This window comes from Stegostoma tigrinum, chromosome 10, assembly GCF_030684315.1.
Source record: "Stegostoma tigrinum isolate sSteTig4 chromosome 10, sSteTig4.hap1, whole genome shotgun sequence".
NCBI lineage: Eukaryota > Metazoa > Chordata > Chondrichthyes > Orectolobiformes > Stegostomatidae > Stegostoma > Stegostoma tigrinum.
Window position 1 is genome coordinate 14,078,082 of NC_081363.1, and position 20,811 is coordinate 14,098,892.

A 20,811-nucleotide genomic window follows, 5' to 3' on the forward strand; every position below is an offset into this window, starting at 1 on the left:
CTATCCTCTCCTCTGCATAATTACTGAGATAAGCTCCTGACTGGGAGTGAGGAATCACCCTCTAACATTTCTGCTCATTATAAAAATCTGTTTATTCCCAACTTTCCTGTTTCTATTAAAGCTAAAGGAAAATGGTTGTTGTTGCCAAGTAACAAAAAAAAGGTAACAATGTTTGAGGGGCATATATTGGCATTGCTTGGTAGATTCTCATTTCAAAATGGTGCCATAGGGTCTTTTACAACCATCTGAGAGATGAAACAAGGGCTTAATGATTCACTGAAAGATGGCACCTCTACATGCAGTAGTTCTTCATTTATTAACTAGTTTGTCATCCTGGATTTTACGCAGAGGTCCTGGAATGTCACTTGAACTCACAGCCCTCTAATTTGGAACCGAATGTGGGGCCAATTAATCTACAGATCAGAGATAGTAGGAACTGCAGATGCTGGAGAATCTCAGATAACAAAGTGTAGGGCTAGATGAACACAGCTGACCAAGCAGCATCATAGGAGCAGGAAAGCTATGTTTTCTTTCAATAAGTTTATTTACTTTCGTACATTTTGTTTGTTTATTCTGCAAATGACTGTACATGTCTCAGTACAGGCATAAATATTGGTGTAACTGTCTTCTTTAGTTTTAATGAAACCAAAAGACAGAACTTTGCTCAGGGTTGCCCTCCTCCCTCCAGGGCATCAACAGTTCCTACTATCCATGATTTCCACAAAATACTTTTTACCTCAACAGCCTAGGGTGGAGGAGTTCAAAACCAGGGTTTATATTTTTAAGGTGAGAGCAGGTAGATTTAAAAATGACATGAGAGGCAACTTTCTTTGTACAGAGAGTGGTTAGTGTGTGGAATGACCTGCTGGAAAAAGCGGTGGATGCAGGTGCAGTTACAATATTTAAATATAAGTATAAGTACTTGAATAGGAAAGATTTGGAGGTTTATGAGCCAAGCACAAGCAGCTGGGACTAGTTTAATTTGGCAACATGGCTAGCATGGACTGAAGGTCTGTTTCCATGCTGTCTGACTCTATGATTCTATGACAATTAAGCCCCTTGAACAACAGGTGAGTGGAAGAGGCTTTCTTTCAGGCTCAGCAACTTTATCAAGTATCTGAGTCATTCGAACAAGGAAGATCCCAGATTCAAGCTCTTTTGAAGGGCTCACCTAGTTTGTCTCAGTTTTAGGTAATGGCAGAGAGCCAGAGTTGACACCATGCTTAAAGCAGCAAGGGCAAAATTGACCAACGTATCATTCCTGAGCTCTGGCGTAAGAATGGGATCGAAATTCATTTCTGATCAGTTTACTAAATAGGCATTATTGCATCAACCATTTGTTATACTCAAGACTCAAGATTCAGTACATTTATAAATTAAACGTTATACTGAATGAGAACTTTGTGAAACAACTCCGCAGAGGCCAGTATCCTGTCACCGAGGCACTCTTTACTTACATGTGGAGAGTTTGTGGTGCTGATCCAGCTTCCTCAGAGTCAGTTCTCAGAATGAACAGAATGAAACATTCCTGATCTTATCTGTCAGCCAGGGCTCCCTGATTGGGGCACATTAACAGTTCCAATCAGGGAACATATTCTTTGAGATCCACCTGGCTGATCATGTTACAATCACTACATCCTTCCCTCTCTGAGTCCAAGGATATAGGCCAGGTTTTTTTTTATAGTTCCTCCTGGGGTGTATTAACACTGTGTCAGGTTCCTCCAACCCTGTCTCCGATATGGGCAGCAGGTAATGCACTGTAGCTGGCCTCTTATGCCTCGGAAGAAATTCATTCTCCTTTTCAGGTGCCAAAGGCATTGAGGCAGCAACGTCCGCCGTGTCCATCCCAGATTCCGAGGTATCTTCAATGCTTGACAGAGAGGGAGAACTCATGGGTTCCGGAACAGTCAGAAAGGCTGTTGAGGAGCAGGGCACGTTTTGCTCCCACACCATTTGTGAGTTTTTCAGCTTTCATATGGGCCATGTGCTTGTTCAGGGCCATCACACTACCTGAGCTGGATCTGACGTTGTGTCAACCATGCCTGTTACAATACAGGACCATTCCCACAGTTCCTGCACCAAACTTCATCCCCTGAAGTAAATTATCTCCCTCACTTAGTGGTGTCTTGTGTCCAGCACTAGAGCTACTGATGCCATTTCATCCTACCCCCAAGGTCTGGAAAGATCAGATTTATCCTGGTACAGAGTCTTCTCTCTATTAGTCAGTCTGCTGTAGCTATCCCTGTAGTTGCATGAGGGGTGATCCTATAATTAAATAGAAACCAGGTTAGGATCTAGTGAAACTATAGGCTGTTGCTTTCAGCTTCCTTCAAAGTTTGGACTGTCCTTTCTGCCAGACCATTGGATGATGAATCATATGGATTTGTCATTATATGTCGAATACCATTCGATTTTAGGAAATACTCAAATTCCTTGCTGGTAAATGATGTCCCATTATCCATGACCAACACTTCCAGGAGTCCTCGTGTTGCAAAAGATGCACACAGTTTTTCTATTGTCGTCCCCATGTTTGTTGAATGAACTCTATGCACTTGCTGTCACTTCAAGTGGTCATCCACAAAGACTAAGAATATTAAAAACATGAAAGGACCTGCACAGTCAACATGTAACTGAGTCTACTGCTTACCCAGTCATTCCTACAAATGTGGGAGAGCTGCTGGCTGTAATGTATGCCCTCGTTGGCACTCTGCTCACCAATGCAGCTCTGTCTGCATTCAATTTTGGCCATCTCATCAACATATTCATTTTGAAAACCCTTGGATGACCCTGGTCGAGTTCAACCAGTATCTGGCAGAGACCTTTGCTTGGGACAATCACACTTGCTCCTCGTAATAATATGCCATCCTCTACCGTGAGGTCTCTTCAGGTCCAAAATGGTTTCAGTTCTGGTTGTGATTACCCTTTAGTTGCCACCATCATCACTAGCTGTTTCAGTTTTGCCAGGACCGGATATTTCTGCATCCAAACTCTGATATTGTCAGTTGTGACTGTCCAGATAATTTAAAACCATCACGGACTATTCCAGTGGCGATATCACTGGCAGTGTATCTGCCAGTGGAAGGCAGATTAATGCAGCTGCATTTGCTACATGACATCCTTGATAGTGTTCCAACCTGCAACTATATGCACCTAGTATTACAGCCCACTGGTGAATTTTGCTTGAAGCTATGGGTGGCACTGCATGTCCTCTTTATATAGTTCTGAGGAATGGTCACCAGACCCAAAATGTTAACTCTGTTTTTACCTTCACGGATGCTCCTAGACCTGCTGAGCTTTTCAAAGAACTTTGTTTTTATTTCTCTTTATGTAGACCAAGCAGGAGTTTGTGGTTCATTATTATTACAAATTTGTGTCCGTAAAGGTAATGGTGGAACTTCCTGACTCCAAACATGACTGCCAAACCTTCCTTCTCTATCAGGCCGTATTTACACTCTGCATTAGCCAAAGTCCTGGCATATGTTATTGGGTATTTGTCTCCATTGGGCCACCTATGAGCCAATGCTATCCCGATTCCATATAGAGAGGCATTGCATGTCAATACCAGATCTCACTTGGGGTCACAGTGTACCAACATCTTAGAGGATGCTAGTTGTTTCCTCGCTTGCCTGAAAGCTATGGCTTGGTGGCATGACCATTTCTAAGGCTAATCCTTTTTTAAGAGTTGATGCAAAGGTGCCAGGTTATGTATGAACTTTCCATAATAATTCACCAGCCTAATGAAAGACCTAATCTCCAGTACAGATGTGGGAGCCAAGCACTCTTAACTGCCCTCACATTACCTTCTAATAGGTCTTGTCAACTCTGTAGCCCTAGTAGATCACTTGGGGTGCCTGGAACACACATTTTTCCCTTCTAAGGCATACACCTACCTGACGAAAAATGTCTAAGGACTATGTCCAAGTTCTCTAAGTGCTCCTATTGGCCTCCTCTCTTATGAGCACATTAGATAAATGGTGACTCGGGGTAGATCTTGTAAAATGTTCTCCATCTGAAAAATTGCAAGAGCTGACAATGCCTCAAACGACAATCTCAACTATTCATACAAACCATTATGGGTAATAATTGTAACATACTTCTGGGAATCCTCATTTAACTACAATTGCAAATATATATGGAGCTGCACCTCCTGGGGCAGCACAGTGGCTCAGTAGTTGGCACTGCTGCCTCACAGCACCAGGGTCCCGGGTTCGATTTTACCCTTGGGCAACTGTCTGTGCGGAGTTTTCACATTCTCCATGTATCTGTATGGGTTTCCCCTGGGTACTCTGGTTTCCCCCCACAGTCCGAAGATTTGCAGGCTAGGTGGATTGGCCATGCTAAATTGCCCGTAGTGTTTAGGGATGTGTAAATTAAGTGGGTTACAGAGGGATGGATGTGGGTAGGATGCTCTGAGGAATGGTGTGGACGTGTTGGCCCAAAGGGCCTGTTTCCACACTGTAGGGATTCTATGACTCATATGTTCCACTTGCTGCATTTTCTAATGATAAAGCCAGTTGTAGTGCCTGTTTGAAATCCAGTTTGGCTTCAGCTAATAGGCGCTAGTACCAATTGTGAAGCCTGAAAGGTTGATTACTTCATGAATCCCACATACCAAATGGGTTCTCAGCATCTCATTAAGAGTTAAACCGAAGTCACATGCCTTTGCTAGTCATCCTAACCCAGTAAAAAATCCAGACATAGATTCCCCCAGTTACCTAATTGCCAAGTAAAACCAATAGTGTCTCAGAATTAGAGGTGGTTTGGGGTCATAATATTCCTTAACTAAATCCATCAACTCTTGAAAGGTTTTAGTTAATGGTGTCTCAGGGAATGTTAGGCTTCTAATAACTGAAAAGACTGCCGGTCCACAAGCTGTCAGGAGAATTACTTACTGCTTTTCATCTGCCCCAATGTCATTTGCCCAGGAAAAAAAATGCATTTTTTCCACATACTGGGCCCAGTCTTCGATGACTGGATCAAATGAGCCAAACTTCCTAAATAATGGCATGATGTCAGAAATGTTTACCCCAACTCAACGATGACAGTTATGAGCGAATTTCTTCATATGCATGTTGTTCTCTTATTGCCACTAAAATAACTCCACAGAGACCAGTATCCCATCATCAAGTCACCCTATATTTATATATGGAAAGTCCTTGACACCGATCCAGTTCCCTCAGAGCCTGCTCTCAGAGTGAACAGGATGTTGGACACTCCTGTTCTTTTCTGTCAGCCAGAGCTCCCTGATTGGACCAGATTAACTGCCCTAATCAGGGAACTCGTATTCTAGTAAGTCCACCTGGCTGACCTTGTTACAATCACTACAGGTCAATTGTTTGCCAACATGATTCCATCTATTTTTGATAATCACTACACCCAACATCTGGAAATCTGAAACAAATATTGAAATTGCTGGAGATATTCGCAGGTCCGGCAGTATCTGTGGAGACAAAGCACAGTTAATGTTTTAGATCCAGTGATTCTTCTTCAGAACTGATAGTAGCTAGGAAAATATGGTATATATGCTGAAGATGGAGGTTGGAGGGGGACATGGTTGGGGAAATAAGTACATATTAGGTACTCCATCGGATGGAGCCCAGAGAGAGTGAACAGCAGTTAAGCAGACAATGGGAAGGATAATGGTGAGCAATGAAGAAAGAAAAGCTGATAACAGGGGCCAATTATTGGGTTCAAAAAAGGGTTGGCTATGATGAAAGCAACAAATGTCATGACAGAACCAGGGGTGTGGGTGTTGGAAAAGGACATGGAAAAGGCTGTTCAGGCCCTAAAATTATTGAGCTTGATATTGAGTCCTGAGGCAGAAAATGAGATGCTGTTCTTCTTGCCTGTGCTAAGCCTCATTGGAGCACTGCAGCATGCCCAGGACAAAGATGTTGGTCAGGAAACATGGTGGTCTGTTGAAGTAGCAGGCAACTGGAAGTTTTTTCTTTGCAGACTGAACATAGCTGTTCCATAAAGCAGTTGTCCAGTTTGTGTTTCATCTCTGAAATGTGAGCAGCAAATAGAGTAGACTAGATTGAATGAAGTGCAGGTAAGTCGCTGCTTCACCTAGAAAGTCTGACTGGAACCTTTAATAATGAGGAGGGAGGAAATAAATGGGTAAATGTTGCACCTTCTGCAATTGCATGGGAAGATGGTCTGGGGCGGTGGGGAGGACTTGGAAGTGGAGAAGTGGACCAGATTGCCCTAGAGGGAACGATCCCTCTGGGATGCTGAAAAAGGAAGGAAGGAGACGATGTGGCTGGTGGGGGCATCAGAAATGGCCATAATTCTTTTGATGTGGATGCTGGTGGGGTGGAAACTGAGGACCAGGCAAGCCTATCAGTGGGAGGGAAGAGAAGGATGGGAGCAGAATGCCAGAAAAAGATCGTTCGGCTGAGGGCTTCATCAATCACAGTGTGGAGAATCGTCAGTTAAGGACACAGGTGGACATTTCTGAGGCACCCCTACAGAATGCGGCATCATCAGAACACATGCAAAAGAGATGGAGAAACTGGAAGAATGGAATAGAGAATGAGAATGGTGTGAGGATGCATAGTCAACATAACCGTTACAGTCAGATGGTTCACAGTGGATGTTGCTGGCCAGCCTATACCCAGAAATGAAAACAGAGATAAGGAGGAAGGGAAGGGAAGAGTCAGAGATGAGCCCAGGTAAAGGAGAGAGCAGGGTAGAAGTTGGACACTGGAAAGAAAGGGAAACAGTACCGATAATGTCATTCACATACCAGAGAAAGATTTGCAGGAAGGTACCTGAGTAGGAGTGTAACATGGGCTGTTCCATGTAGTCACCCAATTTAATTCCTAATGTGTTCAGACTTTGGTAAGGACAAAGATCAGGTTGCAGTGTAATGTTGCTGTGGTTCAATATTCTGTTAAAACTTTGCACTGAAAGGCTGACTTGTGAGCCAGATCTGGGTCAGTTGGTAGCAGTCGTGTCTCTGCCACAAGGTTGCAAGTTCAAGTGAATATGAAAGTCAAGCAGGATGCTCCAGTTCAATGCTGAGAGACAGTGGCACTGTTTGAATTGCCAACCTTTGTGCTGATGCTCATCTATCCTCTCAGCTGAATTGGAAAGGTCCATTGCACAAAGAACAGCAGGGGACTTACCCTGGTGTCCTGATCAATATTTATCCCTCAATCAACATCGCATAGATCATTAAGTTATTGTCAACACATCACTGCTGTGAAAAATTCCTATATGCTAGTTTACTGTCATGTTTTGGCAGTGGTTACATTTCAAAAGTGTTTCATTGGCTGTAAAACACTTGTCGAGTTGGGTGTTCATGAAAGCTATTACATAAACACAAGTTCTGCTTTTTCTTCTAAACAGCACTTATATATAACAGGGGGATTGAGTTTAAGAGTCGTGAGATCTTGTTGCAGCTCTATAAAACTTTGGTTAGACCGCACTTGGAATACTGCGTCCAGTTCTGGGCGCCCTATTATAGGAAAGATGTGGATGTTTTGGAGAGGGTTCAGAGGAGGTTTACCAGGATGCTGCCTGGACTGGAGGGCTTATCTTATGAAGAGAGGTTGACTGAGCTCGGTCTCTTTTCATTGGAGAAAAGGAGGAGGAGAGGGGATCTAATTGAGATATACAAGATAATGAGAGGCATAGATAGAGTTGATAGCCAGAGACTATTTCCCAGGGCAGAAATGGCTAGCACGAGGGGTCATAGTTTTAAGCTGGTTGGTGGAAAGTATAGAGGGGATGTCAGAGGCGGGTTCTTTACACAGAGCGTTGTGAGAGCATGGAATGCGTTGCCAGCAGCAGTTGCAAGGTCATTGGGGTCATTTAAGAGACTGCTGGACATGCATATGGTCACAGAAATTTGAGGGTGCATACATGAGGATCAATGGTCGGCACAACATTGTGGGCAGTAGGGCCTGTTCTGTGCTGTACTGTTCTATATTCTGTTCTATGTTCTATGTTCTATAACACAAGAAGCCATCAGGAGGCCATTACATTCTGCAGAAGAGAAATTTATCAAGGAAATGTTTGCTCCTCCTTCCATTTCAGGCAGTGTCCAGTCGTACAAATACAATGGGATAAAACCAAAGGCAAAGTACAAGCAAGCCATGCATTTAAATTGAGCAACCTCATTTACTGCTCTGTGAGGAATCCATATCCATTAATTAATCACATTGTTTTAATGTTGATGAATATTATATCTTTGAAGAAACTGACAATATAGCTTTCGCCTTAAGCTGAGGACAGCACAGCACAAATCACAATGAGTTCCTCAGAGATCTAATTACTTTAAAAGACAGTTGAACATCAAACAGTGATACAAGATTATCCATAATTATAACGGTAACTAGAATTGCACTGTGCAATACAATTGTATACTTGAGGCAGTTTAACGAACAGTACTTTAATGGCTGAATTCAGCATGAGCACTATACTATTGATATTGTCTGCTCCATAGTTAAATTCTATTTTCTTCTGTCTGTACTTACGCAGCTAAATCTTTGACATGAATGGTTGGAACAACATTTTTTCCTGCTCCAAAGCACGGTACTGCTGGATTTGACCCAAGCCAGGCCTCCTAAATACAGAAAGAAAATCCAGAATTTCAAATTTCAAACTCAGATTACACATGTGGCATTCTGTTTGAAGTACACAAATTTATGAGAATCAATTGCAATTGACACAAGATCATCAGTAAGAACAGACCAAAGCAGAATCCATTTTTGATAGATTTAGTATAAGTTAAGCTCGTAAAAATGGATCTAAAAAAATCAGATCATGTAGACCCAATCACAAAAAAGATAGGATGAATTTCATTAGCATGGATTTATATATTTAATTTGAGCATTTAACAAGATAAAACATTCCATGATGCATCTAAGGGCATTATAAAACAAAACTGAGGCCACCAAGATAGACAAAAACCTGGTCAAAGAGGTTAAGGAGAATTTTTAAGGAAGAAATGAGAGGTAGAATGACACAGAAGTTAGGGGTGTAAATTCCAGAGCTCAAAGCTTAGAGTCCAGGCAGCTGAAGGCATGGTCCCCACTGGTGGATTATTTAAATCAGAGCTGCTCAGAGGCCAGAAGTAGATAAGCACATTTTTTGCTGGTCCATTCATGGAATGTGGGCCCATCCCCAGGAGGCCTTGAGAAGTTGAAAGTGAGCTGTCTTCTTGAATTGCTGCAGTCCATCGTTATAGGTACACTCAGAATACTGTTAGGGAGGGAATTTAACACAACAACAGTCAAAACAATTATGTATATTTCCAAATTTGGATAGTGCTCGTTAGGTGGGAAAACTGCAGGCGGTGGTGTTCACGTGTTTCTGTTGCCCTTGTCCTTCTGCATACTGGAGGTCATGGTGCTGTCTAAGGATCTTTGATCAATTGCTATGGTGTATCTTGTAGATGGTACACTGTTGTTACTGTGTGTCAGTGGTGGAGGCACTGAATATTTGAGGAATCAATCAACCAATCAATCAGTCAATCAAGTGGGCTGCTTTGTCCTGGATGGGGTGCACTCATCAAGCAAGAGGGGAATATTCTATCACACATCGGACTTGTGCCTTGTAGATTATGAACAAGTTCTAGGAGTCATGCTGCAGGATTCATAGCCTCTAACCTAAGTTGTAACCACACTATTTATATGGCTAATGTGGTTTGCTCTCTTTTAAATTGTAACCAGCAGGATTTTGATGGGTGTTTTCAATGACAGTAATGCAAATTAATGTCAATGAGAATTGCAAGTTCTAGAGCACAAGTCTTTAGTAAATTCGCTGGAATATTCTCAAGGTCCATTGACTTTGCAATATTCTGTATCTTCAGCTGTTTCTTGATATCACACGAAGTGAACTGAATTAGCTGAAGACTGGCATGTGATACTGAGGACCACCAGAGAAGCCTAAAATGAATCGGCCACTTAGCACTTCCAGCTGAAGATTGTTGAAAATGCAGATTTTGCACTGACGTATTGGACTCCCCCATCCTTGTTGTTTCATTGTCCAACACATTTCCATTCATAACTGGATGTAGCAGGATTGCTGAGCTGAGATCTGACCACTGCTTGTGGAATTGCATGAACCTTAGAACTGTCTATCACCTGCTGCTTATGCCATTTGACATGCAAGTATCCCTGTGTTGTGGCTTCACCTCATTTTTAGGTATGCTTGATGTTAATCCTGGCATGTTATCTAGCACTCTTCATTGAACTATATTGACCCCTTGGCTTAATGGTAATGTGGGATATGCCAGCCATGAGGTTACAGGTTGTGTTAGAGCACAGGTCTGCTGATGCCAATGGCCCGCTATTTCTTCATGGGCATTCCGCATTGATTTGCCAGATCTGTTCAAATCCTATCCCACTTAGCCCAATGTTAGTGTCTCACAGCATGATGGAGGGTATCCTCACTCTGAAGAAGGGACTGTGACTCCATACGGACTTAATACTGGCCGCTCCCACTGAAACTTCATAAACACAAGCATTTGTAGCAGGCAGATAGGTGGGATGAGGTCCATTTTTTTTTCCTTTGCTTAGTTCCTTCACCAATAGCCATAGAGCCAGTCTAGCAGCTACGTCCTTTCGGACTCAATCAGGTCAGTTTGTAGTGATACTGCTGAGCCATGGAGGACTGCTAATTCATTAGCTGGGTTGGATGGTAATCAGCAGGAGAATTCCTCATCCTTTTTTGACCATGAGAATTCATAGGGTCTTGAATCAATGTAGAGAAGTCCTATGGCAACTCCCTCCTGGCTGTGTACCACTATGCACCACCTCTGCTGGGTCTACCCTGTTTGTTGGACAGGACATACCTAGGGATGGTGAAGTTGTCCTGGACATTGTAAGGTATCATTCTGAATATGACTATGTCAGGCTGTTACTTGAATAGTCTGTGAGACAACTCTCCCAGTTTGGCGCTGGCCTCCATTTTATAGTACACGTGAGACTTGATAAAATTGCAGAGATGGGGAGTGGCAAAACTACAGTGCACTTTGAAAACAAGATTTTAAAATTCGAGGCACTTTTTTACTTATGCCAGCACAGTTTAGCAAGCACAGGGATGATACTTGGTTGAGATTTGGTGTGAATAAGGACATTGTCAGTAATGTTTTGAACTACCACATTTATGGAAGGTATAGTATGTAAGACTAGTACTGCAATAGAATAATCAAGTCTTGAGTTAATAAAGGCTTGACTGAGGATTTCAACAGAATTGGAAACATAAAGAATGCTGGAGAAACGCAACAGGGTTGGCACTATCTGTGGAATTTCTAAACACTTTACATGACATTTACTTTGTCTTTTTAAAAGTATATTTTTAACAAACCCATTTGCCAATACCTTTCAGTTGTAGGAAGAGTCATATGGCATTGGAAATATGAACCAGGTTTATCTCCCTACAGATGCTGTGAGACCTGCTGAGTTTTTTCAGCATTCGCTGTATTTGTTTCAGGTTTCCAATATCTGTGAAATTTTGCTTTTATTTGAGCAGAATGTGATCTTTTCCCAAAGTATTGCCAATTTTATGTTTCTTTCCAAGAAAATATCTGAAGTAAAACAGCTAGCTCCTAGCAAATAAAATTCCTAACCTGAAAAAGAAAGTCCCTGGATGTGGGCATTGAATGATAAGACAGTATTTGTTACCCATCCCAAAATGCTATTGAGAATGTGGCGGTGAACTGTGTTTTAAAACAGCTACAATTCTTCTGGAACACATTGCTATCAGAGGGAGAGTTCCAGAATTCTGATCTAGTGACAGCAAATGCATAAGAAAGGAATTTGTGTCACTGTCAATGGAGTTGCTTGTGAAGCCCCCAAGCATCTGCTGCCCTTGACTTTCTAAATGATGGAGACAAGGTTTGGAAGGTGCTGTTGAAGGAACGTTCATCAGTTCCTGTCACGCTTCTCATAGCAGTTGTTACTGTTCATTGGTGGAGGAGGAAATGAATGTTTAATATGGTGTTTTCAGTATCAATCAAGTGAGCAACAGACAGTACGGTGTGGAGCTGGAGAAACACGTCAGGCCAGGCAGCATCAGAGGAGCAGGAAAATTGATGTTTCAGGTCAGGACCCTTCTTCAGAAATGGAGAGGGGAAAGGAGCTGGGAAATAAATAGAGAGAGGAGGGTTGAGGCTGAGGAACGTAGGTGGGATGGTGATAGGTGAGCACAGGTGGTGGGGAATGATCAGTGGAATGGGTGGAGCGGATAGATGGGAGAAAAGATGGACAGGTTGTGTCAGTTCAAGGAGGCAGGGATAGGAGGGAGGGTTGGACATGGAATGAGGCTGGGGGTGGGGAGATTTTAAAACTGGTGAATTCCATGTGGATTTTGAACTCTTTTTCTGCTGCCTTCGCCTCCATGCCTATTTCTTTGACCGGGAGTCTAATCCATCCTTACAGACCCCCCCTTCCTCCAACAAACCCCATCCTCCTGGACACCGCCTCATGGCCTCCTACCTTCCTTTGACCTCTTCATTGCCAACTTCCATGGCAATATTGATCACCTCAATCTTTCCACCTGTCTTACTCATTCCAACCTCTCCCCCATGCACAGCCCTCTGTTCTCTCCACTCCAACCCTAACCTCACTGTCGAATCCACAGATAAAGGGGGTGCAGTAGTGGTATGGCACACTGACCTTTACATTGCCAAGGCCAGGTGTTAACACTCTGGCACCTCCTCCGCTTGATTATGACTCCATCCCTGACCAACAAACCATCATCTCTCAGACCATTCATAACCATGTCACCTCTGGGGACCTCCTACCCGTAGCCTCCAACATCATCATTCCCCAAACCCGCACCATGCATTTCTATCTCCTTCCCAAAATCCACAAACCTGTCCACCCAGACGACACATTGTTTCTGCTTGCTCCTGCCCCACTGAACTCATCTCCACCTACCTTGACTCTGTCTTTTCCCTCCTGGTCCAGGAACTCCACACCTAATCCGGGACACCACCCACGCCCTCCACCTCCTCCAAGACTTCCAATTCCCTGGCCCCAACACCCCATCTTCACTATGGACATTCAGTCCCTGTACACTTATATCCCCCACACAGATGGCCTAAAAGCCCTCTGCTTCTTTCTCTCCCGCAGGCCCAACCAGCCCCCCTCCACAAATACCCTTATCCGCTTAACAGAACTTGTCCTTACCCTGAACATCTTCTCCTTTAATTCCTCCCACTTCCTACAGACTAAGAGGGTGGCCATGGGCACCCACATGAGCGCAAACTATGCCTGCCTCTTCATAGGATTTGTGGAACAATCCTCCTTCTGCTGTTACACTGGCACTATCTCTCAACTCTTCTTCCTACTTATTGATGACTGTATTGGCGCTGCCTCATGCTACTACGAGGAGCTTGAACAGTTCAAGCTTCTTTACTAACACCTTTCACCCCAATCTCAAATTCACCTGGATCATTTCAGGTACCTCCCTCTCCTTCCTGGACCACTCTGTGTCCACTCTGGTAACCGCCTCAAAACTGACATCTATTTCAAGCCCACTGACTCCCATATCCACCTAGACTACACTTCCTCTCACTCACCTTCCAGCAAAAATGTGATTCCCCACTCCCAATTCCCCCGGTTCCACCACATCTGCTCCTAAGATGCAGTGTTCCACACCTGGACATTCCAGATGTCCTCTTGTTTCAAGGATTGCAACATCCCCACTCTGGTGATCAAAAATACCCTCAACTAAAACGCTTGCGTTTCCCTCACTGCCAACCTCAAACTCCCTGCCCCGAACAAAACTAAAGACAGAATTCTCCCTTGTCCTCATGTATCACCCCACCAACCTCCACATCCAGCATATCATTCTCTGCCATTTGTGCAATCCAACCCCACAACCAAAGAGATATTTCCCTCCAAGCCCCTATCTGCCTTCCATAGGGGCTGCTCACCCTGTGACTCCCTCGTCCTCTCCACACTCCCCACTAACCCCAGACACCCGGCACATTTCCTAGCAACTACAGGAAGCGTTACACCTGTCCCTACACCTCCCTGCTTCACCTCTATTGAAGGCCCAAGGCAAACATTTCATATCAGTCAGAGGCACAGCTGTACATTTGCCTACTTGCTTTACTGTATCTGCTGCTCCCAATGTGGCCTCCTCTACATCGGTGAGACCAAGCATAGACTTGGAGACTGTTTTGTAGAGCATTTGCACTCTGTATGCGACAAACAACAACACCTTCCGGTCACCAACCATTTTAACTCTCTCTCCCACTCCCAGGGTGATGTGTCCATCCTGGGCCTCCTCCAGTGCCACAATGGCATCACACGCAAACTGAGGAGCAACACCTCATATTCCACCTAGGGAGCTTACAGCCTGATGGCCTAAACATGGAATTCACCAGTTTTAAAATCTTTCCATCCCTGGCCTCATCCCATCTCATCCTCCATCTCATCCCCACCCCCTTGACCTGACACAATCTGTCCATCTTCCCTCTCACCTATCTGCCCCACCCATCCCACTGACCAATCCCCACTACTTCCTACCTGCACTCACCTATCAACATCCCACCTACCTTCCCCAGTAACCACCCCTCTCTTTTTATTTCCTAGCTCCCCTCTCCCTTCCCATTTCTGAAGAAGGGCGCCAACCAGAAATGTCAACTTTCCTGTTCCTCTGATCCTGCCTGACCTGCTGCGTTCCTCCAGCTCCACACTGCGTTGTCTCTGACTCCAACATCTGCAGTATTTGCTACGTCTCAGTCAAGTGAGCTGCTTTGTTGTGGATGATGTCAATCTTCTTGAGTATTTTGCAGCTGTATTCATCCAAATAAGTGGATAGTATTCAAACATATTCCTGACTTCTGTCTTATGGACAGACTTGGAAGAATCAGGTGGACAGTTATTCAATGCAGAATTCCTAGATCTCTTCCTGTTGGCACAGTATTTTTATAACTGTTTCAGTTCAATTTCTGGTTTATTGAAAACTCCCAAACTGTTCATAGTAGGGATTCACTGATAGAATTGTTATTGAATATAACATGGTTAGACTCTTTTGTTGGAGAAGACCATTCTTGACACTTCTGCTATATTAATATTACTTGCTACTTATCAACTCAAACTTGAATAGTGAGAAGATTTGAGTGCAGGAATGGTGATGTCTTGCTGCATTTCTGCAGGGTTGCGGTGAGAAACACCTGGAGTATCGAGTGCAGTTTTGGTCTCCTTATCTGAAGAAGGATGTTCTGGTTATGCAGAGAATGCAACAAGGGTTTATCAGACTGATTTCAGGAGTGGCAGGTCTGATGTATTGAATTGGAATTTGGAAGAATGGGGGTTTTCATAGAAATCTATAATATTCTAGTAGGACTGTATAAAATAGGACTAAAGGGAAAAAAGGATTTGGAGAGAAAGCAGGAACAGGGTATCCAGTTGGATGATCAGCCATGGTCATATTGAATGGTAGAGCAGGCTCAAAGAACTGGATACTCTCGCTGCTATTTTCTACGTTTCTATGAATGTTGTCCAAGTCTTGCTGCATGTGCACAAAGACCACTTAAGTATCTTATGAGTTGTCAATTTTGCTGAAAATTCTGTAATCAATAGTGAGTATTCCTATTTCTGTGCTAATGATGCTCATTGTTGAAGCAAAGCAGGCGAAACTTGGATTGATAGATCTAGACCCTCAGGTAGACTGCTGAATGGACCTCTGTAACTTCAAATAATATTGAACCTGCTTTGTGCACCTCCATGCAGTCATAACCTTGTATGCCTCACTCTAATCACCATATGATCCGTACATCCTTGTTTGCTTGTACTGCTCACAAAACAAAACTTTTCATTGCACTTATATACATGTGACTACAATAAATCAAATCAAATCAAATGTTCTGGGGACATGGGTTCAAATCCTACCAAGTCAAACAGTGAAGCTCAATTTTAAAAAAGACCTAGATCAAAGACTAGGGCAATAGTGAGCATGTAACCATTGTCGTCAATTGAAATAATAATCCATCTAGTGCAGCAATGTCCTTTGTGGAAGGAAATATGTTGTCTTTATTCTGTGAACCAGAACCTGAATAATGTATTGACTCTCCATTACCCTCTGAAATGATCTACATAGCCAATCAATTTAAGCACAATTAGAGTTGGGGAAAAAATGCTGGCCCACACCCCTGCAACCCTAAGATTATTAAGGAAGATGATTGGGCCCAATACATTACCCTGAACAGTTCCTACATTGACGTCTTAGATCTGTTATGGACCAATCCAAACCCCCTCAAAATAAATCTCACCTTTTCTTATTTTAAAGGTAAGGCGTTGCATTCCAGATGCAATTCAATTGGTCAAACTATTGATTTGAAGCAAAACACACTATATTTTTACACTACAGGCAAAACAAAATAAAAGAATTGGCTTAACTGTAACTAGTGAAATGTTTAACAAAGTAATAGGTATTTAACAAAACAATGAACCAGAGGTTTGGGAGCACTTCAGAATTTTGCAAAAGAGAACAAAAAGTTTGATCAAGAAGGTGAAAATAGAGTAAGAGGGTAAAATTACAGGGAACATAGAAACAGACTGAAAATCTTCTGTAAATTTGTGGAAAGAAAAATACTAGTAAAGACAATTTAGGCCCCTTTACAGTCAATTCCAGAGTCCCTTATAAAAGATGTGATAATAGAAATTTGGTAAAGTAGTCATTAGATTATCTACAGCATGGACACAGGCCTTTCAGCCCAACAAGTCCACACTGCCCCTCGAAGCATCGCACCCAGACCCATCCCCCACAACCCACACACCCCTGAACACCATGGGCAATTTAGCATGGCCAATCCACCTAGCCTGCACATCTTTGGATTGTGGGAGGAAACCAGAGCAAACCCACGCAGACATGGGGAGAATGTGCAAACTCCACACAGGCAGTTGCCTGAGGCTGGAATTAAACCTGGGTCCCTGGTGCTGTGAGGCTGCAGTGCTAACCACTGAGCCACTGTACCAAATGGGAATGGACAAAGCCCACGTGGATTTACGTAAGACAAATAATGCTTAACAAAACTACTGGCATTTTTTGAGGACGCAACCATTAGAATAGACAATGAAGAACCAGTGCATGTGATATATTATGATTTTTCAGAATGCTTTTAATAAGGTCTCTCAGAAGAGGTTAGTATTTATAATTAGTACACATTGGATAGGTGTAATATCTTGATATATAATGAGAATTGATTGACAGGCATGAAATAGACAGTACGAATAAATAGGTAGCAGGCAGAGATTAATGAGGAACCACAGCGATCAGTGCTTGGGCCTCAGCTATTTATGATGTATGTAAATGATCTGGATGAAGCCACCGAATGGAACATTTCCAAGTTTCCAAAATTGGGTGGTATTATGAGTTGTGAGGAGGATGTAAGGAGGCTTCAAGGTGATTTCGACAAGTTGACTGAATGGAAAAACACATGGTAGAGGCAGCACATTGCAGCTAAATGTCAAGTTATACACTTCAGAGTGAAAAATCGAAATAAAGAATATTATTTAAATAGTAATTTTTTGGGAAAAGGGAATATACAAAGGGATTTGACTGTCTTTGTACACCAGTCAATGCAAGTAGACAGGCAGGTGCAACAAGCAATTCGAAAGGCAAACTGTTTCTTGGTCCTCATTGCAAAAGGATTTGCATTCAGAAGTAAGGATGTCTCACTGCAGTTAAATAGGGCCTTGATGAAACCACATCTGGCGTATTGTATGCAGTTTTGGTCTCCCTGACTAAGAAAGGATATATTTTCCATAAACCGAGTGTAGTAAAAGTTCACGAGGCTGACACTGGTAAAGGAAGAGCTGTCCTATGAGAAGAGATTGGTTGGGCTAGACCTGTATACATTTCAGTTTAGAAGGATAAAAGGGGGTCTTATTGAAACATAAAATTCTTACAAGGCTGAACGGACTAGATACAGGTCCGGTTGGGGAGTCTAGAACCAGGGGATACATGTTCAGGACATGGGATAGGCCATTTAGGAATGAGATAAGGAAAGGTTTCTTCACTCGAAGGGTACTGAACCTGTGGAATTTTCTATCACAGGAAGCTATGGAGGTCAAGTCATTGTATATTTTCAAGAAAGAGATAGTTAATCTTTTAGATTTTAAAGGCATCAAGGGAAAAGGGGAGAAGGCAGGAATGTGGCATTGAGATTGATGATCACCATGGTCATATTGAATGGCAGTGCAGATTTGAACAAATGAATGGCCTACTACTGTGCCTAGTTTCAGTGTGTCTATGCTGCATGTCAAGTTAAGGTTTCTGTATGCTCACGATTGTCAGAAAACAGTGAAACATTTATTACCTTAAAAAAGAAATGAAAAGTATTTTCTTCCATTCCATAAACAAGCCCAGAAGCAACAACGTATGTAGTAAACTTGCGCCTCTTCTAAAATAGAAGATACATAAAATACATTTTTCACAATCAAATCAATACACCATTTATACTCATTAATTAATGAAATTATATAATATATTACTGTATGAAATAGATCTTTACAATCATTGACCACTTAGAAGAATGACAGGCAACATTATCGAAACACTGGATTCTTAAAAGGCTTGACAGGGAAGATGCAGGTTGTTTCCCCTGGAAAGGGAATCTAGGACCAGAAGGCATGATTTCAGAATAAGGGGTTGTACATTTAAGACAGTGATGAGGAGCAATTTCTTCTCTAAGGGTTGTGAGTCTACAGAATTCTTTACCATACAGGCCCACAGAAGCTGATTCATTGAGCCTATGAAAGGCCGAGATAGATTCCTTTTAAATTGGTAAGGGAATCAAGGGTTATGGAGAAATGGTAGGAAAGTGGAGTTGTGGATTATCAGATCATCCATGATCCCTTTGAACGGTGGAGCAGACTCAATGGGCTGAATGGTCTATTTCTTTTCCTATGTCTGGGGTCTTAACTTTACTAACAACCTTTAGCTGAAAAAAAATGGCAACAAATAGCAAAATAAATAAACTTCAAACCTATTACAGACAGCATCAAGATCAACTTAAAATATAATGTACCAATACTTATACTGTGCACTTTTTGACAGGCCTCACACTGTTGACCCTCAAGTTCTGTGCTAATGCTTGCAATGGCAACCAGTCCTATCCTCACACCCTTGTCACTCCTGTCCTGTTTGCTCCTTCATTCATCCACCATTGCTATCTTGCTATGAATGCCAACACACTCTCTTTGTAATTATTCCCTTCTTCAAGGTTTGACCTCCAGTTGGCAGTGGAGTTGCTGAATTCTTTTGACCATGCAGGGACATCACAAGCAGAAGCATTATCCCACAATTAATCCCACATCAAAAATAATTATGTTTTCTTGTTCCATATTTATACTCTTTATATTAGTTTTCATTATCATCAAAAGTATCCTTGTGATCACTTGATGTTCTTAATAGCCACTTTAAGGATATGGGAACAAATAACCTTATTAGATCAATGAATTCCATCTTAATTTCTAAATATCTGCCTTGGTTTCCTAACCATTAGTACCCTTAACAAAAGTCCATGATTCTCAGGTTTTTAAGTTTTCAATTGATCCTAGCTTCAATTACTTCTTGGGGAGAACCTTGGCGTTGAGGATCAACTGGCCATTATCAAACTAACTGATTTTTATGTTGGAAATTAATATCAGTAGAATTCTACGTCACCAAGCAGAACCACAATGTCAATTGTCTGCTCAGGGAGCTAGGTGATAAATTATCGTGTAAAACTATTACACATCATTGCAAAACAATGAAGTCATTCTTAACATATTTCACTTCTTTCCTGGCACTAAAGGGCTGATTTAATATGAAAGAATGTTTTAAAAGCAATACATCATTTACCGCAATATGATTCATTGCAATTTTCTCTCTAAAGCGCTCTGAAAACAAAATTTGTTGAAGTGATAAAGTTGAAATAAAGCTTGTTCAAGTCACTGAGATAACACGGTGTGAGGCTGGATGAACACAGCAGACCAAGCAGCATCAGAGGAGCTGGAAAGCTTGATGTTTTGGGTTGGGACCCTTCTTCAGAAATGGGGGAGGGGAATTCTGAAATAAATAGGGAGACAGGGGATGGTGGATAGAAGATGGATAAAGGAGAAGATAGGGTGACAGGAGACAGATCAAAGAGGCGGGGTTATAGCCAGTGAAGGTGAATGTAGGTGGGGAGTTAGTGGGGGATAGATCAGTCCAGGGAGGACGGACAGGTCGGGGGCTGGGGGGGGGGAGCAGGATGAGGTTAGTGGGTAGGGGATGGAGGTGGGGCTTGAGGTGGGAGGAATGGTTAGGGAGGCGGGGACTAGCTGGGGGATGGGGAGAGGGAACTGGAATAAATAGGGAGAGAGGGGGAGGCGGACCGAACATGGAGAGTAAAGAAGATAGGTGGAGAGAGTATAGGTGGGGAGGTAGGGAGGGGATAGGTCAGTCCAGGGAAGACGGACAGATCAAGGGGGTGGGATGAGGTTAGTAGGTAGATGGGGGTGCAGCTTGGGGTGGGAGGAAGGGATGGGTGAGAGGAAGAACAGGTTAGGGAGGCAGAGACAGGTTGGACTGGTTTTGGGATGCAGTGGGTGGGGGGGAAGAGCTGGGCTGGTTGTGTGGTGCAGTGGGGGGAGGGGACGAACTGGGCTGGTTTAGGGATGCAGTAGGGGAAGGGGAGATTTTGAAACTGGTGAAGTCCACATTGATACCATATGGCTGCAGGGTTCCCAGGCGGAATATGAGTTGCTGTTCCTGCAACCTTCGGGTGGCATCATTGTGGCACTGCAGGAGGCCCATGATGGACATGTCATCTAGAGAATGGGAGGGGGAGTGGAAATGGTTTGCGACTGGGAGGTG

The 20,811-nt window shown here is 42.9% G+C and overlaps 1 protein-coding gene across 3 annotated transcripts in view; it reads right to left on the reverse strand.

Moving 5' to 3' along the window:
* ak7b (adenylate kinase 7b) overlaps positions 1-20,811 on the reverse strand; it is an 87,314-nt gene that overhangs the window by 27,213 nt on the left and 39,290 nt on the right. For all 3 annotated transcript variants that reach the window (XM_059649018.1, XM_048537755.2, XM_048537756.2), the window contains exons 6-7: positions 18,290-18,373; positions 8,484-8,572 (exon numbers count right to left, since the gene is read on the reverse strand). In XM_059649018.1, the coding sequence (XP_059505001.1) occupies positions 8,484-8,572; positions 18,290-18,373 (173 nt within the window). The remainder of the gene's footprint in view (positions 1-8,483; positions 8,573-18,289; positions 18,374-20,811) is intronic.